This window comes from Colletotrichum tamarilloi, assembly GCF_030869305.1.
Source record: "Colletotrichum tamarilloi strain Tom-12 chromosome Unknown Scaffold_62.1, whole genome shotgun sequence".
In the NCBI taxonomy this organism is placed as follows: domain Eukaryota; kingdom Fungi; phylum Ascomycota; class Sordariomycetes; order Glomerellales; family Glomerellaceae; genus Colletotrichum; species Colletotrichum tamarilloi.
The window spans coordinates 37,027-61,268 of NW_026849444.1; the positions used below are offsets into that span (position 1 = coordinate 37,027).

The following is a 24,242-nucleotide window of genomic DNA, read 5'->3' on the forward strand; positions in this document are numbered from 1 at the left end:
ATCAGCAACACTGTTGGAACATCATCCTGTGATAACAGACTCATTTTCTCTATTCAGTTCTAATCTCATCTCATGAAAATGTTGACTGTTATGTTCGTGACTGTGCTACAGAGCTGAATATCGAACAGGCTGAGCTTCCCGCGCCGATCCTTGAACTTTTGCAGTGTTCAAAGAGCAGGCAATCAATTTTACGCTCGTATCAAGATGTGACGGAGTCTCCATTTGATGGACTGTATGTAGAACCACGCTGGGCTTGTTTCCGTCAGGGTGAAATATTGCAATGGCGACTTTTCAAGATAGTAGTGAACGAATTTGTGCTTCAGCAATATATACATCGCGCCAGAGACGAAGAAAGTAAAGAGTGACATACTCCGTTTCAATGATCTCGGTGTCAACCAGCGTCTGTATCTGCTCACCTTGTAATGGGCATATGAGGAGGTAGTCGCGAGAGACAGAGCACGGATGGGACTTCTCTCCCACGTATATCAAGGGCCCGAGGCAGTGATGCCTGATCTTCAACTCCAATCACTGGAGCAAGACAGACTAGACAGCGGCATTCAATGGACCCGGTATGCTTGCTAAATGGTCAGGATACTCGTTGACAGTCTACAAGAAAAATCTGAAAGTTCCGTTGCAGTCACGTTCCCCCAGAATCCCGGGAGAAAGGTATGCTACTGGTCTTGGGGCTGCGAGGGGCAGGCCTTCGGTTCTTACTCATTTCGGTGTCTTCTCAAGAATTCTTGATACTAACCTGACAACTCACAGCGAGTAAAGCTCGATAATTGAGTTTATCATGATCTGCCTGTCTTGTTCTACGGATTCGGCACTGTTTCCCTCCAACGCTTAGAATAGGTAATCAAACCGGCCGTCAAGGCCAGCCAAGAACATCCCATCCACGCATCAACATCACAAGAACGAAGCGCAGTCAAGCCCAGGACAGATAGCTTGTGCATCATTATATTCCTCCTCACTACTAGAAACCACTCATCTCAGGCCCCAGATCATAAACCAGCCGTCGGGTTGTGTTCCATCCTAAGTCCATCGCATGATTTCATGAACAAAATGTATAAAATGTCCAACAATCCCATGAAAAATCGAAAATACCCTCCCAAGTCTATAACGCTTCCTTGTCTGGTTCAGCAGCTTGTGAAACGAAGCAGCCTATCCCGAACCCAAATTTGGAAATAACCAAGAAGAAAAAGAGAACAAAAACAGTTGAATCTGTTGCCTGGTTGCGTAGATCATACCCACATCGCAAGTTAAACGAACCGAAAAAGAAGTTGCGAAGCCGCAAAAAGAAGAAAAAGAGGGCATCCCCGGCCTCCCCATTTCCTAAACCCCTTACCACCCTTTCATTCTGCACCTAATCCGCTCTCCACACACACCACCACGCAACGCACATCTCTCAGTACGTCACATCAAACTCCTCCCTGACATCAAATTCCATGCCCACATGCTTGGTCCGCAGGTGACGGACAAAGTTGTCGCGGCGGTTGTACACGTGTCCCGTCTTCGCCTTTCGGCAACCGGGGACGCGGCACCTGTAGCCCCCGCCCGCGCCGTCGCCGTCGAGCGTCTCGTGCGTCTTCTTGTGCCGCTTCAGGTCCTTCATGGTCGCAAAGGCCTTGTCGCAGTTTGCTTCGTCGCAGAGGTACTCCTTGATGTGGTACCTCTCATGTTTGCTGATGAGAGATTGGATGTCAGTTTCATAGATTTTCTTACCATGTGTGAAGTTTGATGAAAGATTCTCCAGTCTCTCGTCATTCCTGATCAAGAGACGGAGAGGAGAGAGTGGGGTTTCGTAGGTGATGAGACAAAAGTAAGAAAAATATAGGTGAGATTTACGTCAAATCACTAGGTCTGCGAAAGACCTTGCCACAGTTTTGCCAACGGCATTCAAAACGTAGTCGCGAAATGTCGATACCGGCGGCAGCGGGCGTGGCGACGCCGTTGCTGAACCCGCTGTCGCTGGCTTTATCGCTTTCATTTTCGTTCCCGGGGTTTAGGGGGCTTCGAGTCGGGCTCAGCGTTTCCGAAGAACAGGAGGGGGTGTCGAGTGGACACTCCATGACACCAAGTGCCATAGGTGATCTCCATGATGAACACGGCAACAAGCCGATGATCGGAGGTGGTGGAATAGGTGGGTCGTCGACCGAATCTAGTTTCAAGATGGAAGTCGTCGTCTGGTCGGAGTAGGATTCGCAGTAGCAAATGGTGTTTCCGAGTAACACGCAATAACAAGAGTCAACAAGGTTGGGTTGTATATTGGTGTCTAGGTAGAACGCCACCGTGGCAGAGTGGGAGGGTTTTTCTGGGTGAGAAGTGTTGAAGACCTGATCCGATGATCAAGGCTTAGACCGACCCGTTCGAAAGGGGGGGAGGGTCGTCGGAAATGGGGAGGACGGTTAAGCGGTTAACAGATCCAAAGGCAACAGCGAGCCCTGGGGTGTAAGGGTGCTTTGACCGAGTCAAAGAGTAGGCGGGGAAATTCCCCGCATGCGGCTCTCAGAATAGAAGATGATTCTCCGGGGAGGCTACCAAAAAGGTATTGGTGTTTTGTGACGAGCAGTTGAGGTTGAAGCGTGGGGATGCTATCGGGCCATTCCGTTAGGTATGTGATGTGAGGTTGAGATGATTCTCCAGAAGCGGTTTGCTTGGAGTATCTAGCTTGGATTGCTGTCGAGGTTCGAGAGCGGGAAGTAGTTGAGATGAGATGGGATAACGGTCGAGGTTATATAAATGGAGATTGAGTTACGTCCGGATTGCTGGATTCAGACAAGCTTCTCGGGATGAGGCTGATGGCGGCGCGGGGTGGCGGGACTGAATGTTCCGGGTTTCTCGGGAGTCAAGGATTTGCAGACGTGGGGGAAAGCGGAGAGTCGAGACCTTTTGGACTCACGGACAAGGAGCCGGGCCGTGGCGATACTTAAGTAAAGTGAGCGCAGATTCGACGTGCTGGATCTGGCGGACACGGCGGGGCGGTGCATCGGAGAGGAGGGGGCCTCAAAAGTTTAGAGGCTAGCAGTGGCTACCATTCGCTAGCAAAGACTGGCATTGGTTCTGATAACGCAGGGTGGGCAGCATATTGGAGCATGTTGGAGTGAAGATGAGCCAATTGGAGATGATCGGAACATCGAACTGGGGCTCGTCGTTGGTCGGTTTGGGCAACCTGCATATCTGCCCAGCACTCACACGTTGGGCTCCGCTCAACCTTAGTTTTGGCGCGCCATTATTCGCCCAACCCATCCTTCAATGTCATCTCTCACCGAGCTTTTGGGCAGAAGGGGGGCACGAGACCAGACTACCAAGGAGCCGCAGCGATACTCCTTCGTGACGGAAAGTGCCCTCAAGGACACAAGATCCAAGATGATGGAACCGAAGACAAGAGTAAGGTTCCAAAGATTAGAGAAAACTGATAGAGCACAAGTCTGCAGCTCAACCAGATGGTCGGAATTCCATCCCATCATACCTTTCAACGGCTTCTGCCCGAGAGCACCCTTTTCTTCAACGACTACTTACGTTAGCGACAACCTCAAGTGCTAGCCTGATCAAAATACGCACGTCATTGGTCGTTCGCTTCGCCTTACCCCTGGCATGAATCAAGCTCATCTGATAATCTCGACGCGGCCATCTTCCGCCGATGGCCTCTTGGCATTGGGCTCCGCCTCCAGTATTTCCTCGGCACATTCTCCAGAACGGAGCGTACTAGATGACTGCTAGTTAATGCGAAGCTGATCTAGCCGCAAGAAATATCGCGAGCTTTGCGCTGTTAGTAAAAATCATGATCAAGGGAATGTTCGCAAACATCGCCACATGCGAGACTTGGATCGTATTCCTTGAGCATTCCGACTGCAGACAAGTCTAGGCCAGGCCGCGTGGATAGCAACATCTGCGGCTCCGACCACAGGCCCATCAATAGTGCGCATCTTAATGCTCCGTCTTGAAGCTAAGCATCCGGGTCCCCACCACGATACTCGATGGTGGCGGACGACGGGCAGCAGCAGAACCCTCACGACTGCTTGGCCGGAAGACTTCCAAATGAGGAAAGCCGAGGGCGCGTGAACGGCTAGCTTGAAGATGTTGACGAGAGTCATGAAGCTGTTGTGGTAGCAGCTTCATTGATTCAAGTGAAACGAACAAGTCTAGACTGACCGTGGCGTGTCATCGTACAGGGCGGCGAAGACGGCGGCCCTGCAAGGAGAGACGCCTCAGCTGCATTCTTCTGCTCCACGAGGTTCCAGAGTTGGCGATTCTATTAATGATTTTTCTTTCAAGGGGACCTGGCGACAGTAGAGGTTTTGAATGCACCGAAATCCAAACGCTGAGGGGGATGTTCGTCACGTGGTAGTCGAGCCAAAAGCCAGAAAGGCGGGGGAGCACATGAGGTGTCAATGACTGCCATGCCCAGCGGCCAACAAGAGACCAGCCTGTCAAGGGTCTTGCGTCTAATGTAACGTCTGGACATGTTCCTGGGCCGGTGACTCTGGCAACACAGTCGGATGCCGAAGTTGGGCCGGGACGATCGTGGGCATGGCCATGAAGCCTCGCGTTGTTTGTAATGATAATCAGCAAATGCCATGCTAGTCTCGCTCGGACGTTGCATCGCATGCGATGCGAGTGTTGTCGTTGTCTCGTGGCGATGCAAGATGTGATATATGAGGGCAGCAAATATCGTCATCCACGGCCGTGATGCTTGACGTAGGCAGCGCTGGCAAGACGGAGAGAGAGACGGACAAAAGATCATCGCTGTCTCGTGGCCTGAAGAGACTCGCGATGCATATTTGAAGTAACGTAAGAACAAGTGCCAAGTGCTGGTGACTTGAGCATCATGACTCGGGTGGTGCAGTTTTGGAGGTGAAAGTTGCGGTTAGGGCCGGCATCGCGTGGACGCCATGTCTCTGACTCGGTGTCGATCCATGTCTTGCTGAGATCTCGCGCGCCGTTGCACCTTGTTGGTCGACAGGTGATCTAGAAGATATCTCTCAAAGGTTCCTCGGCCACAAATTAGGGTGGACATATCCTGGGTAGAAGGGAGACCGGAAGATGCGCAGAGGTGAGATGATACGCACCAAAAGGCGTTCACGATCTGGCGGTCTGATGGTTCGAGTAGGGCAGGGTAGGACGACGGAGTACTTGGAGTGTAGCAGTTGTGACGTTGAGAATTTGAAGAAATGGTGTGGACATGCGCGCAAAGGAGTCAGACGGCGCTTGGGAACGATGTTGACAATGCGGCCATCTTTCATGAGGGCAAACTATCGGAGCAAAGAGCAGCCGAGACAAACAGCGTCACTTCAGACAGGCAGGTAGTTTGCCTTCCGGTCCGTCTTGGCTTCCGCAAAATATGACCGTCGAAAGTCACGGGCAACGTGGAAAACAGCAGGAGGAATGGAAAGGATTTTCCTTCCCGCCTTGGCCTGTGACCATGCCAAACATTGTTCTTTCCCGGCGTGAATGAGGGGCAGTTTCCCTTCTTTGTTTCAATGTGCTCCCTTGACAACTTAACTTAGGTAATACGAATGCTTACCTGATGAGGGGCAGAGGCTACCCACTTTTTGAGCCCCGCGCGCGTCTCGAACACTGAGGTGCCCGGAGAAAAGCGATTCCTGTTTGCCAGTTCCCCCTCATCAACACCTTCCTCGGTCATTGTCTTTCTGTCTCATCCACATGCCATTCAATGACTTCAGCTTCACCGACGTTACTTCGGAGAGCCAAGATTAGGTCGCTCACATGGTCATTGTTTTCTTCCTCTATTGTTGTTTCTTGATGGAACATTGAGAAATCTGAGCGCATTGTCCCCGTCGAAAGGCAGTAAACAATCAACCCCCGCATCCGTTCCCCAGATACATGGTTCCATCATGGAAAATCGCTGCAGAACGTCACAATAATCCAAGTTGATCAACCCAACGCTAGACCGCCTTCAACAATGCAAGCATCGCAAATCCTGGCCACCTGACCAATGGAAATCCGGGGAAAGTAGGGACGGGAACGGGCCCTCTTTGCCAGTCCGGGGCATACGATGCAGTCCCGGTCCCTATCCGTACCGCCGGCCGCTTTGGAATAGCTGTTTTTGCGGGGTTGAAGTTGAATTCGCAATCAATCAGCTGGTGGTTCACCTAACACCACGCCTGTTCTCCCTTCTCTTTCTCTCACGCACACTCCCTTTTATGGTAACACAATCTAGTGTTGTTTACCGCAAGTTGGGGGGGGCACAGATCCCCCTGAAGGCTACCTTACCCCAACTTTCTGGAAGGAAAAAAAAGTTGGAGATGGGCCAACTTGGGGCGGGGTGTAAGCCGTGGTTTGCGAACGAGTGCAGAAAAAAGGAGGCCACGAGAGCCAGCCACCTGCCAACCAGACAGAGAGTCATGAGACCAGTCTTGAACGCATGGTGTGCGATGGCCCCTTCCCCATTGCGTCCTTGGCGTCCAGTGCCATGATTCCGTTCGTGGGAAGTACGAAGTACCCCTCTGTTCTTTGGCAGCAAGCAGCCCAGTTGAGATGATGGCACTGGACATCCTGTTCGTCAGTCTGCCGCTGCGGCCTGCCATTGACTTGCCCCGACGCTGGTGCAACCGCTACTCAGCCAGCGGAGGCCAAGCTAAGCCAATGTCACTGCGACTAGTTCGCCGTTGCCGTTTTTTTCTTCCTTTTTTTCCTGTCTACTGCTTGCTGTTTGGCTGTGGGCTACCTACTGCATGTTGTGAGAGACACCTCCCGAGGTTTGATTCACCTTCGTTTGCTTCTTCGTGATTAAATACCCGCTGTCCTCGCTCCAGATCCGTCATTTCTTTTCCCGCTCTTCTCTAGCTCGTTCGTGAACGAAGAACTATACCTTCTCTCTCTTCCCCCATATTGTCTCACCCCCGGACTTCTTGGTGTTCCCTCTCAGCTGAACTACCTTGCCTTTTTGTGCCTCAGACTTACAGTTCATTGAATTACCTTTACACAAGCTTCGTCCTAAAGTCACTCTACCTTTAAGCTGACACGCTGCGCTACTCACCCCCATCCGAAGTCTGTCGATCAGGGAACAGCACCCCCTTACCCGCCGCCGCACCGTTTGGCCGAAACCTTGACACTGCCCAGGTGGTTCTCTCTTAAGGACCGGGGAGCCGAACTCTCGCAACCATGAGGCAGCATCTCTTCTACACATCGCTTCTGTCGACACTGCTCGCAGCACCGTCATACGCTCTGCCCGGCTTCTTCTCCGATGCAGAACGCGCTCATTTCTCATCAGACCTCAAACGCTCAATAGACCCCGAATCTCCAGCAGCAATTATGGCGAGACAAGCAGCCGACAGATCCGGCCGCTGGCGGCCCCAAATTCACTTCTCACCACCCGCCGAATGGCTTAATGACCCAAACGGCCTCTTTGTCGACTCGGACGGTGTCTGGCACATGTACTACCAATGTGAGTCTTTTCCATTGCCGCCTTTTCCCCTACCCATCTCAATCCACCTATTCCCGTACTCCCCAAACCCAAAGTACCGTGCTGGAAACACCTCCCAAAGCCGCGGTTACCGAATTTGAGTTGTGCAACACATTGCGCAGGTTCCGGGCGAGCGGTTACCAATGTTTGCCTTGTGCAATGTCAATGGCGCGCCATTCTGCCCGTTTCATTGGATCTGCATTCTGCACACGTGCTAGTTCCCGTTGGCGTGAGGGTTGCGCCTCTGCCAAAGACGGAAACATCACATGCGCGATGATGAGCGTTGCAATTCCACCCCCGCATTTTGGCGCGGAATGAGACACACCGCATGCTCTCCCTACCCTACCTACCTTGCCGTAATTACATGTTCTTCTCCCTGCGATGCATCTCAATCTGGCATGCCATGTGTCACTGCTTCGATTAGACTATGCCAAGCTTGGCCTGGCTTGAATGTTTTAAACATCTTCAGAACTTGACCGCTGACTATTTTGACTCAGATGCCGACAACGTCGCGGGCGATGGCGTGAAGAACTGGGGCCACACGACGGCCACCGAATTCTACAATTGGGTTGACCATCCTGTTGCCATTCCCGCCACTGCGCGCGATGGCTCCATCTGGTCAGGAAGCGTCGTCGTCGACAAGAATAACACGTCTGGCTTCTTCCCGTCTGACAAGACAAGCGGAAAGGACAACATCATTGCCTACTATACCTCATGGGAGCCTGATCAGGAATCCCAGCATCTTGCATGGTCATACGATGGCGGCGAGACTTTCAACCAGTACGAGAACAACCCGATCATTTCGCTCAACAGACACGGATTCCGCGACCCCAAGCCCTCGTTCCACCATGAGACCAACACCTGGGTCATGGTCCTTTCCCTCGAGAGTGAAGTCGCCTTCTACACCTCCACCAACTTAGTCAACTGGACGCAGTCATCCATCTGGAATCCTCAGCGCAACATTGGCCTCATTGAGTGCCCCCAATTCCTCCAGATCCCCCGCAAGGACAAGTCTGGAAACATCGTGGGCGCCAAATGGGTTCTGACTCTCAGCCTGGGAGGCGGCGGCCCGACTGGCGGTGCTGCAGTCAAGTACATCACCGGCGAGTGGGACGGCACCACCTTCACCCCAGATGTGCCCGCCAGCCTCGGCTCGCGGAGAGGAATCTTCTCGCGCCAGGACACCTTCTCCATCTACGACTTTGACTTTGGCCCTGATAAGTACGCCACCGCCTTCTTCCATTTCCAGAATCTCAACGACGCCAACCAAGATGCATACTCCGTCTCATGGGCGGTCGACGCTACGCTCTATGGGTGCTGCACGCCGACCGACCAAGAGGGATGGCGTCACTGCATGGGTGGTGTGCGCCGTCACTGGCTGGACTCCAACACCAACCGACTCATGTCAGCGCCGGCCGGCGACCTGTCCAAGCTCGTGAGCACGACGTCCGGCTGGAACCCCATTCTTGACGAGAAGGACGTGTCGGGCATTCAGGGCAGCAGCGCCGTCATCTGCGACTACAACCCGGCCGTAGAGTGGACCTTGACCGTCAAGATGGCCAAGTCTCTCCTCCAAGAAGGCTCGACGGCCTCAGCTCAGCTGGCCTTCCAGGGCTCTCAGTCCAACGGCACGGAGCAAGTCTCCCTCGGTTTCGACTTCACTGGCACATCCAACAGCGGGGCACCCACCGCCAGCCTCAACATTGGTCGCGCCAGCGCAGTGTGGGATAGGTCCGGCACTTTTGGCGTCTCCAACGTCCAGGCCCTCGAGGCTGCCTCGAGCGAGGGCTCCAGCGGCAACGTCGAGTTTCAGCTGCACGGCATTCTCGACCGCTCCGTCCTCGAGGTCTACGTCAACGGTGGCGTCGAGGCTGGCACCATGCTCTACTTCACCGACAAGCCCCTTGACGGCATCGTCCTCTCCCGCGGCACGGGAACCAACGACCAGGGCATCACCTTTGACTTCAAGGCCGTTGCGCTCAAGAGCTCCTGGGGTTCGTACAGGGAGAACTCCGCCTTGCAGAGCACGCAGGACAAGTGGAGGACGGAGGAGCTGTGAGGAGCAGATCCGCTTGATATCCCTTGTGATTAGAGATCTTGGTGGCTTTGTAGACGTCCTTCCGAGCGACCTTCCAGTCTGGGGGGCGCGGAAGAGGGCGGAGAAGCGGAAGCGATGCGAGACTTTTCCTAACCATGTTGGACATGTGGCATGAAGAGAGGTTCTAGAGCTCAGACAAGAGGGCTTTTTGTTTTTTTTTTTGGGACCAGGGTTTCCACATCATTCTAGGTGGCATTCGTACGAATTATGATTTTTATCGTTTACTCTCGACATCTTGAAAGTGTTTCGTTGTCGTGCGTAAGCCGCCTCTAGATATGCCATCCCACGGCTCCCTGTCTATGCCCACATGCTGTCCTCATAACGGGCCCCAGGAGAATAACCCGAGAGCTCGCAAGATTTGATCAAGTAATCTTCGGTCTCGCATTTTGTTCAATAGAGAGAGCCACGTATAGTGTATTCACTTCGGGAAGTGACAAGAAAAGGTCAATGGCATCACACAGTCAAGCTTCCATTCTCACCGTATTCTAGAAAACTACACGAACCATACCATACCACACACAGCCACATACAGCCCGCGAACACAAGAAACGGGGAAACGACGAGCGTTTCAATCAAAGAAGCTCCCCCCCCCCCCCCCCCCCTCCCCGCTCTTTTCTCTCCCTCTCTTCTATATCCATCTGAAAACATTCTCTGCGTCAAAACTCGGGATGCCAAGCCTAAAGCGAAAGTCAAAACGCCCCTCCCTCGCTTGTACACTTACCTACCTATCCCAGGAAAATGAGCAGTGGAAGATCACCCCATCTTATTACCAGAGGCAATAGGTAGCCAGCTAAATGAAGCTTGTAGAACTCCTCTCACAAGCATGTTTGTAGTCACCGTGGACATGGGACACAGCGTGCTCTGAATTTAAAACGATCTCAATATTACACGCCTTGTATTTTCGGTTCACACTAATAATCTCAGACTCAACCGAGCTTGTTCAAGCTCTGCGCTCACCCCTAGACTGTCAAGAGCATTGCCCCCCGTATCTCTTTTACGCCTGGTGCCCGTCCCGGAACAAGAGAAAAATACTGAGAAAAGAAAAAGGAAGCCTTTTTTGCTCATGAACTACTAAAATGTTGACAAAGTCTATATCGTACCGTATCCAGAGAGCTTGTACGAAGCACTCGCTCCGTCGGTGTGCACACAATGGCCGCTCCATGCCATCAGGAAAAAATATCTACCAGTTCAATGCTGTCAATACAGCCTTTTTTGTCGTGTCTCGTTGCCCCTCTGGTAGTGGCCCAACCTAAACCAGACCGTTCGATGCCTTGCTCAAAGTCTCTCCCAAGTAGTTACTTTGGCATCGTCAAACAAAGTATCGTCAAGGGGGGGGGGGGGGGGGGTTACAAGAAAGAATACAGGAGAGGAAAGAAATGTAGGGGTATATGAGGTTAATAACCGAGTCCGGCAACAGCGGCCACAACTTCACGTCGTAGCATCCGCTTGACGTCCGCCTCCCGATCTGCTTCCCTGAGGGCGTCGTTAGGATCGACCTTCTTGTCACCTTCATTCTTCTCGTCCTTGTGCTCCTCCTTCTTTGGCACCTCCTTGTTTTCCTTGGGCGTAGCAATCTTGCTGGGGTCAGCCTTGGGATTGCCAGGGCTCTCCGTCTTGTCAACGGGAGCGTGCTCGGATTTGAGCTTGTCCTTCTCTTCACTGGACTTGTCTGCCGCCAGCTTGTCCGCCCGCTGATCATCCTCCAAAGCGTCATCGTTGATCGGCTTGACCTTCTTGGCTTCGCCGTTGTTAATGCTCGCCAGGGCTGCGCTATCGAACAGGTGGGCAGCATCAGCGCTGGACATGGCATACCTGGTCGAGTTGAGAGGGTGGCCGAGAATAGAAGCCTGGGCGTCAAGCTTGTCGTAAAATGCCTTAGTAGGCGCTTCCTCCAAGTAGTTGAGACGGTGGCCGCAGCGGGCGCCGAGGACATCGCGGATCTTGGGGTTGGAGCTACAGCAGTGGCCCCAGCAGTCACTGATGTGGTCAATGATAGACCGGTACGGATTGCGGCGACGACTCTGGTCGATGATGCGGACAATGGTAGGAATTGCCACCTCGTGGAAGACTCCGAAGCCAGCAAAGATTTCGGAAAGGAAGATATAATCGGCAAAGAATCGTCTCGGAATGTAGTAAATATCACTCCAGCCAACACACCACTCGTCGCGTCTGATCTTGTACTCGAGGTCAAAGTTGTCAACGACGGCGGCCGCGGCCATGGCAGTGCGGTGGAAGTCCTGGCCCCATCCCCACCAGTTGTAGTTCTTGGTGTCGGTAAGGCACATGTACTCGGGTCCACCGTGGGACGGCGGGGCAGTGTCGATGATGGCGGGGAAGTGGATGTTGTATGGGTTCATACCCGTCCATCCAAGAGGGTCAATCCAGGCATCGAAGTGGTAGTACATCAAACCGTCGATCTCGGGTTGGGTATCGAGGATAAGCTTCATAGTACGGGACACCTGCTTGTAGACGGTAAAGGTTCCCGGGAATTGATCGTGGGTAAGGTTGTGGAACTCGGGATCCTCCTCCTTAAACATGTTGGGCATAGAGATGTGCACGGTATGGAAGAACGGCTCGTACTTCTGCAGCATCGGGACGCGCTCTGGACGAGCAGAGTTCCACCGAATCATGGCCATCGTGTTCTTGAATGGCGACTCAATCTTGCTCTCGCCGCCAGTGACAGGCTTCGGTCCGGATGGCGCAGATGGAGCCGTTGCTCCTTCCTTGGCAAAATCGGGCATCTTGGCCTCGGACATGGTGAGGAATGCCACGATAACAACGGTGATGAATGTGGCTACAGCGAGGAAAACTTTGTTGAACTTTCTCGCAACAGCTGCCATCTTGGCGAACAACGACATCTTCTGAGGCTCGTTGGTCGCGGCGGCGTTGGGGTCCTTGGGAGGCGGGTTGTCCATGTAAAGCCATGACGCAACAAAGACGACGACAGTACCAGGCAGTACGAGGAAGCTGAGCGAGGTGCCAAACAGGATGGGTGAAACGTAGAGGAGAATTCCAGTCGCAACAGCCGTGGCGAAGCATTTGATGACGGCGTCGGCATCTACGAGGGTTAATACAGATCACTCAGCAAGCGCCGATGGATACTCACATTTGTATACAGCGGTAATGGCAAGGCCAATGAAGACATTGCTGACGATAACCATGATGGCGCCAAAGCTGGTGTAACCTTCGAAGAATCCCGGCTCATCAGCCTTCAACGTCTTGATGACCAAGTGGCACAACAAGTTCATGGCAGCACCCGCTCCGTAAAGAATCATATTGTCGGCATGCAAGCTTGAGTCGTCGGTCTTGAGCAGAGCCTGGTTGTACACGCCTGATGAGGCACTTAAGAAGACCTGGAAGAGCAAGATGAAGTAGGTGCTGAACGGGTAGGTCGTGCCTGTCGTGGGGTTGTATTGAGTCACCATCAAACCGCAAATCTGCTTCGTGTCAGTGACCAGATCAAATATTTGGTACCAGGATTCGTCCCACTGACCTGCATGAGGATGGCAATCCACTGGATCTTGGAGATCTTGGTGTTCAAAGTCGCAATCATCACCAAGGCGGTGATGAAGGTGACGCCGCTCTTGGTGAGTTGAATCGTACCGGGGTCGGCCATTTTGTAGCTTACAAAGATCTGAAGAAGTTAGTCGCAATGAACACAATTACACAGTATGCGGTGTAGGAATCACGTACCGAGTTGTTGATGAGCACGTAGAAGAGCGCCAAGTTGCAGAAGCCATATCGCACGTCTCTGGTAACCTCGCCACGGACGTAGCTCCAATATGTCCTCACGTCGAGCGGCGGAAGCGGGCCATTGTTTCTCTCAACAACGTTGCCAGTGCTGGAGGAGCTAGCACTGCCGTTCAGTCCCTCCTCTTCCCGCTTCTCATCTAAGCTGCTTCTCTCGGCCAAAGGGAGTTCTGTGGCGATGGAGGCATAGCCACTGCCACCGCCCCGGGTTGATGGGCGAATTCCATCGGCTACCCTGCGCTTGCATTCGTTGTAGAAGAAGATGGTCGACAGCACCATCTTGAGGAACTCGGAGATGGTGACAGACGCCGAGGGAGAGAACGAGTAGGATCCGCCTGTCTGGGAAATCTTCATGATAATACCAATGCCAACCTGGATCGCGACCAAGCCAAGGGCAGCAGCGTAGGCGGCATGTTGAGGACCACTGGGAATCCAACTGAGGGGCTTCAAGAAGAGCCCCAGGATGCTCCCGTGTCGTAACATTGTGGGCAATTATCGCCAGCCACTAGAGGGCGGTTCAGCGTAGAGGCTCGAGGGGGCGCGACGTAAGAAGCGATTGCTGTTTGTCGAGGGTTGTGCAAAAAGAGCGTCTCGGTGATTGCGAGCGAGCGAGGAGTGTAGGAAGGTGCTGCTCGGATGCAGCGTGCAGCTCGCAATTGCAGGCGGTAAATCTGCTGGCGGTGTTCGGTGCTGCAAGCAGGTGGGAAAGGACGTTCTCTGATCGTGTTTAGGTTTCCTGGGTGTGGGGGAATGACGCTCGCTGGGCCGCCGTGTCCGACATGCGTATTCGAGTTGGCAGCTATTCGGCGATGAATTCGTTTGGGTTTGTTTCGAGTCGGAAAGTCGTCGGTTGTTTCCGCCCGCGATGGTCCCAATATCGCGATGACAGGTGGCGCAGGACAGAACCGTAAGAAATGAAAAAAAGAGAGGAATGAAATTACACGGGAAGAAAGGTAGGCTGGAGAGGAATGGGCTGGAATGGATGTTGCATGGGAAGCGAGGTGCCCACGGCGAGCAGGAACGGGGTAGAGAGCGAGCAGCGTCAAGCAGAAGCGCACTACAGGCAGTCGAGGCAAGGGAAGGCAAGGGGAGGGGGCCGTGGCCACAGATGGATCCTTGGAGGTGTCCACTCGAGGTTGCTGACATACTTTTGGCGAATGTACAGTGTGTGCTACACCCGGTGGAAAAGGTACTTTCGTACAGGTTGCGGGACACACACCCACTGATGTGCTCTTTCCCTCTCTCCGTCGTAGTCGCTCTTTCTCACTTTTTCTCTGTGGTGGGGTCTCTGGGGGAGCCAAGCGATTTTCCAATGAGAAGTCGGATAAGTCCAGGTTCTTGCGGGTCTGTCGAAGAAAATAGCACGGGCTGTCATTGGATGGAATTAAGACACGGTGCAGCGCCGTCTCGTCTACCAGTGGATGAAAAGCACCTAGGCCGCTACAAGTAGGTATACGGATGAAGGTTGACGTACAATCCGTACCTGCCTCGATGGTCACCTCAGAGAAGGATGATGATGGCGCACTTACCTTACTTTGAAAAGGGGTCACAGCTTGGAGCTGCTACAGCCAGCCAGACTCCAGTTCGGATACACCGTACACAGTAGGCGCCCGACCTTCAGTCTTCTCCCGGCTCTCTTCTCCCGTTGACTCTTGCGAGGTGGACACAAACGAGGGGGAACCTTGAGCTTGGCTCTGTTTTCGAAGGGGTCTCCGGAGGGGCCGCACTGTGTCAGAATTAAAGTAGCCGATCTCTGACAACGGGACTCTCAGTACCACGTCAAGCGAGCCGGGACACCGGTGTCACCCAAGTATCGTCGAACCTGCGCTGTCTATGCAGTTCTGTCGTAAGGGGACCAGCTAAATCTTCATGTGAAGACTCGATTGTCCGTATGGCCTCGTCTGATACTCTCTAGATTCAAGTGACACCATGCTGCTATGGAGCGATAAGGGTATAGCTGCGTCTTGCTTGGAAATACACTCGTCGATGCTCGAGGAGAAATAGCTCTCTTCGTCCTGCCATGACGCGGACTGCAACCGGTGCCGAAGCTGTTCAAACACGAAACCTCGACATGAAATGTAACGGTGCGCATGGTACTCGGTGATTCCCCCACTCCAGACAGACTACAGTGTGTTCAGCGGCGGCAACACCATCTAGTAATTGTCGGGAAGCGATCCAGAGCTGAGGGCAAAGGACAACTAGCCCCGGGACTCATGAATCCTAAATTTTCATGATTTCGGTTTGTCCAATCTATTCTAGCCGGCGCCAATATGTTGATGTGCCACTGCAGGACGGAAAAAGGGGCTTTCAAAACTCAATCTTATCGCTAGCAATAAAGATTAGGCCAACCAAACTTACGTGGAAGAACTTTTCCAATGACGACGCAAAACTGCCGGGAGATGTGCGTGTCGACCTATCCGAATCAGGTTTGGCCTCCAAGAGACGCTGATAGTTGCAGCTGCTGAACGGACGACGGTGATGAGATGCTACACTAGAGGCTTGACGATGTCTTGTAGGTAGCCAACCGCCTTACACTATCCGTACGCACCTTTTTTTTTTTTTTTTTTTTGAGGCTTGGAGCATGACACGAGTGTAGGCACTGTGTCGATGCCAGATGGGAAGCTGCCCCTTGCTCCGGCTGCGCTTCCCCCTGGGGCTAGCAAAAAAGCACCGTTTCCCACTTGAGGTTCGCGGCGCGCGCAGGTCCCATTTCCCGCCCTCACCCACCTCAGGGCTCGATACGTACCTTTTGCATCCTGGGTCGCAGCCCGCAGGAAGGAGCAACCCTTTTCTTTTGCACTTTGAGGTAAGGCAGGCAAAGAGTGGGGTCTGAGAACAGAGGATTGGGTGCGCGACTCCGCCACCGAGGTTCGTACAGTGCCCGACATGTGTCCGTTCATTGGCACAGTACGGCCCGCTCGAGGCAAGGGTGGTCTCACTCATCCGTCACTGATCAGTGGAGAATCGCATTGCACTCACTCAACCAGCAATCAATTAGCGTTAATTAGAACCTCTTTCTGAGGGCGCTCAGTAAGATGACGGCCTTTTTCAATGACGGTGATGACCTCCAGTCCGGTAGGTGGGCGGACTCCGTGCGAATCTTCCATCATGTTCATCAGCTTGCGCAATCGTGCATCCCGTCGCCAATAACACGTTTTCTAGGCGCCGCGACGGCTTCTCAATGGTTGACAATAGCTTTTACGCAGTAGGGCTGCAAGAGATGCTTATATTGCTCGACATTCTAAACCCCCTGTCTTTGGAAATTCCGTGCGATAAGACGCAGAGCCCAGTCAGATCGCACAGATGACGGCTATTGTCAAGCAGCTGAAGAAATGCTTGTTGCTCCTTTAGGTACGCCGAGCCAACTCTTCCTCGATAAGCGATCAAAAAGAAATTCACTCGATAAACTCTTCATCGCAGTGTCTGCGCTCAATCTACGGATTGTGTATATCAAATTTGATTACTAGCCACTTGATAGAAGATTTGATGTCGGTATTTCCGCCCTCAATCTGTACAGTCTATACGGATAATACCTTAGCTATCTTATTGCTATGAATTTCATCCAACCTCGATTAGATGAGTGCAGAAGAAAAAAGTCGGTTCGTATCCGGGCACTGGGGCACGCCTGCCTAGGAACCCTGCATGCATGTGGTCTCGATTCTGACCAGTGCCAAAAGAGAGAGGTACGAGAGGAAGGCACGGAGCGGAGTGGTGGAAACTGGAATGGAGGTAACTGCACTTTCCCAGCGCACCGTACCCATGTACCTACCGTGTGCGACGTACGTTAGGTACCTTAACGTTTCCTGCCATCTAATTGAGATTCCTATACAAATTCAACCACCACTTCTACAACACTCCAGTTCGACTACCTACAATTCACCGCGTTGGCCAGAAACGACCCGACGAATTGGTGATAACTGCGGGACGCAATGAAAAGGAGACGCGTCGCCAGCACAGCCCTGCAACGCGTGGCATGAGTGCATAGTCTACCGTTCCAGCGGATTAAACCTTAAGTGGTTGCTTCTATTTTTCTCTCCTAGCCTGCTTCGGCCTCTCAGACGCCTTCATACTAATGGTCGGCATGCTTCGAAAAGCAGAACGACGACGCACAGCACAGTTTCGTTGATACACGGACGGACAACGACGCAGCAATTACGACACCCGTCCCGCGGCCCTAGACCTGAAGCTGGAACTATTTGGAGCCTCATTGCAAGTGCATCAAGACTCGGACGACTGGTTCGTCCTCTCTTTTGCGACCTTCTCCTTACCGTTCCATCCCGCCTTGGCCGCCAACACTGCTATCGCTGCCTCCGCCAGCTTCGCCTCGTCGACAACGATGTTCTTCAAACACAAGATGCACGTCTTGGCGGGGCAAGAGACAATATCATCCGTGGCACCCTTACCTTGGCGGTTGTGGATTGGCGACGACAGACATCGGACGGACGACCTTTGGGTGGGAAGAAGGTAAAAGTGAGGCAGTAACCTTGGGTCATGAAACACACCAGATAACTTTATCTGAACAAGGACTCGCTGCAAATTCCCCGGATTCTCCCAGCATTTTCCCTCGATCAGATACCCATAGCTCGGTAGCTTCGGGAACAAAAAATGGTGCCATTTCCACTGTACAAAGTCTCCCCTACTCCGTACAGTCCGTCTCCGCCTGTTAAGTCCAACTGTCCGACAAGTTGCCGACGTACCTGGCATCACCAAGGGTGCCCAACTAGGTACTTTGCTCTGCTCATCGCCGCTCATCACAGCCAGATAAAGCACCTCCACCACGAGTCAAGCAGCGGTTTCAGAACGTGCGCCGACGGCATCCGCCTTTTGGGTCGACCCTCTTGGACGCCTTGGACGTCCTTTGTTCGAGTCTCACACTCAACATGGCCTTGTCCCGGCTCCCAAGGCTTGACGCAGCGCCCAAGACACCGCTTATCGTTATCGACAAGGTGCCCGCATTTTGTCTCTCGATTCCAAGGTACTCTCACCAGGCTTCCGTGGGTATCCGGTTTATGGCAGAGTACCGTCTTCGATAGATCGAAAGAAAGAAACAACTCTGCAAAACCAGCAATCTAACAGACTTTGGCTTCTCGACAGTATTGGGTTCAGGATTGTGGGTCGCTATTTTCGGTCAAATAATAATTGCTACACGTCAAAGTTCAAACCGGCGCTCATTGACACTTGGCGCAACCCAAGGTTCTCATGGCTTGCGGGCCGCTAGAAGGAGCGAAAGTCTCAATAATGGGACCGGCAACCCGATATGCAACCCATCAAACTTTGTCTATGGGTTGAGCACCAAGTTGAAATGAGAGACGCCCCTGAAGGGGACATAATCATCAGGAGCGGCCAACCGCACAGCTGTATTGCAATCAGTCCATTGCGCAGTTTGCATGCCGCAATCTCATCGTTTGCCCGCAGTACAGTATCGATGCTTGGCATTGATTTATGGATTGTGGTTACGCCGATTGCGCTGAACGTCCAACGCCAATGCCAATGCCCAAGCCACCTTCTTACACTAATACACACAGGCATACAGCCCCTGGTCTCTCATGTCGCTCGCCCCTCCCCCTGCGTCTCCGCCAATCCCACGCAAGGCTGACAGCATGAGCTGCGCGATTCTGTCTGGCTATCCTTGCCCCAGGCGATTTGTAGTTGGATGGTGGTTGCGACTTGCGAGAGTGTGTGGCTAGGCGGGCAGATGCAGCTGCCTAGCTGCACCGTCGATGGTGCTTGATTCTCTTCATCACTCTGCGACCCGCAGGATTGACTCGGATCTTACAACATCCATCATCACTGGCTGATCTTCGTAAACTCACGCCAAGAACTAAGACAGCGCAATTAAACGACAAAATCAGGACCAGATGGATGTCGCGTCGGTAAGGAGTCTTATCAAGCGGGCTGGTTCGGCTGATGTACAATACGTGGTGATGTCAAGATTTCTAACAAGAGCAGTCAAAGCGGGCAAATCCATTTGAGAGGCCGCCTTCTTTCTCAACTTCTCTCTAGCAAGCCAATGCGATGGCCAAGACACGTGTCCATCTTTACTCGTCGTAGCTACGCCCTACATTTGCTAAACAAGCGGCCGGGCATACATGATAGCAGCGCTGGACAGACGATAGGCAGAAACCCTGGCTTGGCCCAGCCAAAGTTTTGCGAAAATGGGGCGACGGGTTGCCAAAGGTCCAAGGAGGGGCCCCCATCGCGAGTGAGATGATGGCGCCAGACGGTGGAATCGGAAAATAGCGGCATCTCTTGAGAGTAAAGAGGATCAGCGAGCAGCAAAAGGAGATGAGAAGAATCGAGGACATGACTGATAAGACGGAGACAACTTTGGATCGATTTACACACGGATACAGTTGCACCAAACACGTTGTGTTGGTAACTCAGGTTGGACTCGACGAGGAAACCCACAAGGCCAGGCACGTCGAAAGTCTGGGCAGGCCCGGGCGTCTGCTCGCCGCAGGGGTTCGGCGCACAGTGCCAATTCCCTCGGACGCTAACTGTCTCCGGCCGGGGCTTCAACAGGCTCCACTCCCGCAATCCATTGACAGCAGTCAAGCAGTCGCGCCCGGGCGGCGCACCCAATTGGCAGACAGCGCCATTGGCGATGCTCATCAAGCATTCGAGAGAAGTAAGCGTCCCACGGGCGTTACCTATTGATCCACTGTCACGATGCGGCACAGCAAGGAAAAAAACTCCAGCGGACCGCATGTCACCTCGTGTCTGGAAATGATACTTGTGGCTGTCTCCTGTCTGTCAGTCATTCGATTGGCGAGTTGGTACTTCTACTCGATCTCGTTGAAACACTGTGGACGGTGATATGGTGTACTATCAGGACAGTATCAGTAGTTCCAGACAGACCAGTGTTGCCAGTTTCAACGTGCCGAGACAGGCTGCACGGCTGAGGCCCGATAAGACAGACTTTGGAAGGAAAGTGAAGAAGAAAACGGACCCCTGAAGAGTAAGCCCCTTTATCCTTGTCGTCTTTCCGTTCGACACTACCAAAATGAGTCTAAGAGGCAAGGGGAGGAGGGGCACAGCTCCGTACAGGGCGTACAGGAACAAGGGAGGGGGATAGTGGAGGTCCAGGTCGGTCCCCTAATGGGGTTTGGGGGCCGCTACTGCCCGCAATGGATCTGTTCCAGTTGGAGAAAATTAAAATAGCAAAAGGCGACTTTTTTTTTTCTTCGCACTCTCAGACTCTTTCGCAGTAAAGAGGACCCGAACCTTTTTCTGCCCCCCTGGTCTTCACTGTACGTACGGACGGACGGTCGGCTACGGCTACACAGGGCGAGATCGCGCATCTGTTGTTGCTTGCTGTTACCGGGATATTGTCTCCACGACCCTGAGCTTCCATCTTCCATGAGGTAAGAAGTACCTACTGTGTAAATTTTCTGAGCCCTGTAGGTGCGTACCTTGCGAATACCCGACGGCTGTCTCTACCTAGTGCAAGTACAGAGTACGTACCATTTTCAACTGAGGTGGGAAAGAGGGACACCTTTCCCCATTGTCGGCCGACCCTCTTCTCTTGGCCTCGTACATTTCGCAAATCCTCCTTCTCTAGCATCGCTTCTTTTCCTTGTCTCCTGTGACATGCTGGACTGGATATTGTAGATTCGCATTTCCTGCATTTCTTCACTTATTGGTTTTTTCCCCCTCCTGCAACAACAAAGCAGACCGTCTTTCTCTTCTTTGGTTGTGGTGCTGCAGTCTCACCGCCACGGTTCCACCCAAAAGCTCAGAGAGACATTGCCATCGTTGGCGACAATCTGCCACTCCCTCGAATTTCTCGGACCTTTGCCCGACTTTGACTTGCGACACCTCTCTCGTCGTCCCTCCGCTCGCTTTTCGCAACTGGCCAATTTCACCTCGACTAAACAGAGCTTCATCTGTTCATCGTACCAATCCGATATAATGGCCCCTCAGATCAAGGCAGCTGCCAACGGCGCTGCTGCGAATGGCGACGTCAACCACGAGCCCATCAATGTTATTATTCCCATTGGCGGCATTGGCTCCCGCTTCGCAAAGGAAGGTTACCGCTACCCGAAGCCCCTGATCAACATCGTCGGCCGACCTATGCTGCTATGGCTGATTGACAACCTGAGCCTCAAGCCTGGCGACACCTTGTGGATGGCCATCAACGAGGAGGTCGACGACGAGTTCAGAATTGGCCAGCTCGTGAGCAAGACGTTTTCCAAGATCGACTTCAGACTCCTGCGCTTGCGCCACCAGACCAAGGGTGCCAGCGAGACGGTTAGTTCTTCCCTGAGTTTCTTTGAGATTTGTTGCTTGCTCTTTTGACCCTCGCTCTTGTCTCTTCTTCCTCCGCCCTTGCGCAATTCCGCCCGAGGAGGGCCGAAGCCAAGCTTGGAAGCGCATCGCTGACGATCCCTCGTAGCTCTACATCGTCACCCAGAGCATGACCAAGAAGCACCTCGAGCGCAAGACTGTCTCTCTCGACTGCGACACCATCTACTGGGCCGATGTCCTCCAGGACATTCGTAACATGCCCAAGGGCCACGGCGGCTGCTTCTACTTCCCCGACGTTGGCGACAAGCCCATTTTCTCTTACATCAAGACAGAACCCAAGTGAGTGGCCACCAGGAGCAAAGCGGGCGGGCCTATTCAAGCCAAGATGCAGGTTCTAACAGATTACTATGACAGGGACGGCTTGGAGCGTATTGTCGACATCCAGGAGAAGAAGGCCATCTCCAACAAGGCAAACACTGGCGCATACGTTTTCCCGTCCGCGGGTCAGCTCAAGTCATGGGCTGCCCAGAACCTCGACATGAAGAGACCCGACGGCTCAGAGGTCGGCGAGTACTACACTTCCCAGATGATCGCCCTCATGATCCAGAACGGCGTGCCGTACCTGGGCATGCCTGTCAGCACCAAGGACTTCAGTGTTGTGGGCACACCCGAGCAGCTCAAGGACCTCCTGAAGCTTCTCAAGACGGATACTTCCAACCTGCCCATCAAGCTGAAGAAGCGCCGTTTCTGCTTCGATCTCGACATGACCTTGGTCGGTGTGCCCGCCGTGGCCGGAGACTACTCCACCTGCCCTCCCATCGAGAAGAACATTCGCCTGGTCCAGCAGTTGTACAACGCTGGTCACTACATCATCATTGTAAGTCGATTCTTGGCGCTTGGCAAGCAGGAAGCAGATTGTGGCTTCCTGCAGTTTTCCAAAACTTTGTGCTAACTCTCGGACAGCAAACGGCTCGCCGCATGCGCACACATCACGGAAACTTGGGCTCAGTGCTGGCTGACGTCGGCCCTGTAACCTTTGCCCAGCTGGCCAAGTACGAGATCCCATACCACGACATCCACTTCGGCAAGCCCTACGCCGATGTATACGTCGACGATTTGGCTGTCAACGCCAACCTCGACACCATGCGTGAGATTGGCTGGCTTTTGGACGAGCAGGACCCAGCTGCCCTGATCGGACAAGATGCTGCGACGGGCGACGATGCCAAGAAGGCCGGCATGATTGCTGCTCGCGACTTCAACACCATCCAGATCATTGGCGACAAGGTCATCAAGTCGAGCAAGTCTGAGAACATTCTCGGCGAGCTTTTCTTCTACTCCCACATGCCCGCCGAGATTGCCCAAGTCTTCCCCACCGTATATAACGTGGACTACATTCCCGACACCACCACTTACAACATCACCATGGAGAACCGCCGTGGTTTGACCTTCTCTCACCTCCTGGTCGGTCGATCCATCACCAAGGGTCGCCTGATCTCCCTCCTCAAGGCTCTCCACACCGTCCACACCACGGGTAGCACAGACAAGGCCACGCTCAATATTCCCAGTGCCCTAGAGAAGAAGTTCGAGGAGCACTCCCTCGCGCGGGCGAACAACCGCGTCAACATCTACGCAAACTACGGCTCGAAGCTGCGCAGCCGTTACTACAAGGACCAGCACAAGTACGATGCACTTGGTCCCCTTGCCGCCTCCCTCTTCGCCCGTATCAACGAGTTCCTCGACACGTACGAGGCTGAGGAGAAGGGTGTTCACGCGCAGGTCATTCACGGTGACCCGGTCTTCAGCAACGCCATTCTTTCCAAGGACGAAAAGCTCGTCAGCTTCATCGATGTGCGCTGCCAGCTGGAGAACACTCTGACGCCCGAGGGTGACATCCACTACGACTTGGGCAAGGTCCTCCAGTCTCTCTGCGGCTACGACCACATCCTGTTTATGAGCGCGAACAACTATGACTTGCGCGACGCTCTCGACAGTGACAAGCCCCTCCTCGACGAGGCCGACTCAGACCTCCTCGAGAGCCTCCAGGAGCACTTCTTCACCTTCCTCGAGGAGACATATTCTGTGCGCCTGCACCGCAAGACCCTCTTCCGTATCACCGCCTCCCTGTTCTTCAGCTTGATCCCTCTGCACCGACCCGAACTCGGCGCCGTGTTCCTGCGCATGTGCAAGGAGACGCTCGACAAGGCGAGCAACATCAACTACGGCCCGGGCGCCCGTTCCACGTCAGGCCTCACGCTTAGCCGGCGCGCGAGCTCCAACTTTGGCTCGGATGAGAAGGCTCGCGAGATGCCCATCGCCTCGGGCAAGGGCGAAAACCTCTCGATTCCCAGCGTTACCGTCACTGCGAAATAAGTGTATCTGCTTTCAGTGATGTCGTATAATTGCTATCAAAAAGCCAATCCGCTCGATTCGCGGGCTATAATGTGCCGAGCTATCGGAAAGGTGGAGGTGGATTTGCAATGGCGGGGGTGGAGTTGAAGTGGTTGCATTGATGTCATTCGGGACGAAGCTTCCGTGGAAGAAAGCGGAGAGCTCATGTGGAGCCCTGTCGAACACACGTCGCGTCGGAAGCCATCCGAGAAGCGATCGATGTTGTGTATGTGGGAACGGAGACGGGGACGGGAACAAGGTGGCATTTGCTTCAAAAAATTGTTCGTATCGCGTAAGGTACTTACCTACAGGGTGGGAAAGGAGGGGAAGCGT

General features: G+C 53.3%; 7 protein-coding genes across 7 annotated transcripts; 3 read left to right on the forward strand and 4 right to left on the reverse strand.

Moving 5' to 3' along the window:
• Positions 1-1,405: 1,405 nt before the first annotated feature.
• CTAM01_11429 (uncharacterized protein) lies at positions 1,406-2,084 on the reverse strand (the record flags this gene model as incomplete). The annotated part of the gene is made up of 2 exons (XM_060527440.1): positions 1,406-1,682; positions 1,846-2,084. The coding sequence occupies 2 exons, from the start codon at positions 2,082-2,084 to the stop codon at positions 1,406-1,408; spliced, it is 516 nt and encodes a 171-aa protein (XP_060377880.1).
• A 2,077-nt stretch (positions 2,085-4,161) lies between these two features.
• Positions 4,162-4,608, reverse strand: CTAM01_11430 (uncharacterized protein; the record flags this gene model as incomplete). The annotated part of the gene is made up of 1 exon (XM_060527441.1): positions 4,162-4,608. The coding sequence occupies one exon, from the start codon at positions 4,606-4,608 to the stop codon at positions 4,162-4,164; it is 447 nt and encodes a 148-aa protein (XP_060377881.1).
• A 471-nt stretch (positions 4,609-5,079) lies between these two features.
• On the reverse strand, positions 5,080-5,184 carry CTAM01_11431 (uncharacterized protein; the record flags this gene model as incomplete). Its single annotated transcript, XM_060527442.1, has 1 exon — positions 5,080-5,184. One exon carries the CDS (start codon positions 5,182-5,184, stop codon positions 5,080-5,082), a length of 105 nt encoding a protein of 34 aa, XP_060377882.1.
• Positions 5,185-7,125: 1,941 nt separating this feature from the next.
• CTAM01_11432 (uncharacterized protein) lies at positions 7,126-9,485 on the forward strand (the record flags this gene model as incomplete). Its single annotated transcript, XM_060527443.1, has 2 exons — positions 7,126-7,408; positions 7,924-9,485. The coding sequence occupies 2 exons, from the start codon at positions 7,126-7,128 to the stop codon at positions 9,483-9,485; spliced, it is 1,845 nt and encodes a 614-aa protein (XP_060377883.1).
• A 1,433-nt stretch (positions 9,486-10,918) lies between these two features.
• Positions 10,919-13,757, reverse strand: CTAM01_11433 (UDP-galactose transporter; the record flags this gene model as incomplete). The annotated part of the gene is made up of 4 exons (XM_060527444.1): positions 10,919-12,582; positions 12,631-12,961; positions 13,018-13,158; positions 13,218-13,757. 4 exons carry the CDS (start codon positions 13,755-13,757, stop codon positions 10,919-10,921), a joined length of 2,676 nt encoding a protein of 891 aa, XP_060377884.1.
• Positions 13,758-17,357: 3,600 nt separating this feature from the next.
• On the forward strand, positions 17,358-17,756 carry CTAM01_11434 (uncharacterized protein; the record flags this gene model as incomplete). Its single annotated transcript, XM_060527445.1, has 1 exon — positions 17,358-17,756. A coding segment is annotated over one exon (399 nt), but the record flags the coding sequence as incomplete, so codon positions are not given.
• Positions 17,757-21,185: 3,429 nt separating this feature from the next.
• CTAM01_11435 (capsule biosynthesis phosphatase) lies at positions 21,186-23,891 on the forward strand (the record flags this gene model as incomplete). Its single annotated transcript, XM_060527446.1, has 4 exons — positions 21,186-21,524; positions 21,670-21,860; positions 21,936-22,398; positions 22,485-23,891. 4 exons carry the CDS (start codon positions 21,186-21,188, stop codon positions 23,889-23,891), a joined length of 2,400 nt encoding a protein of 799 aa, XP_060377886.1.
• Between the last annotated feature and the right edge of the window lie 351 nt (positions 23,892-24,242).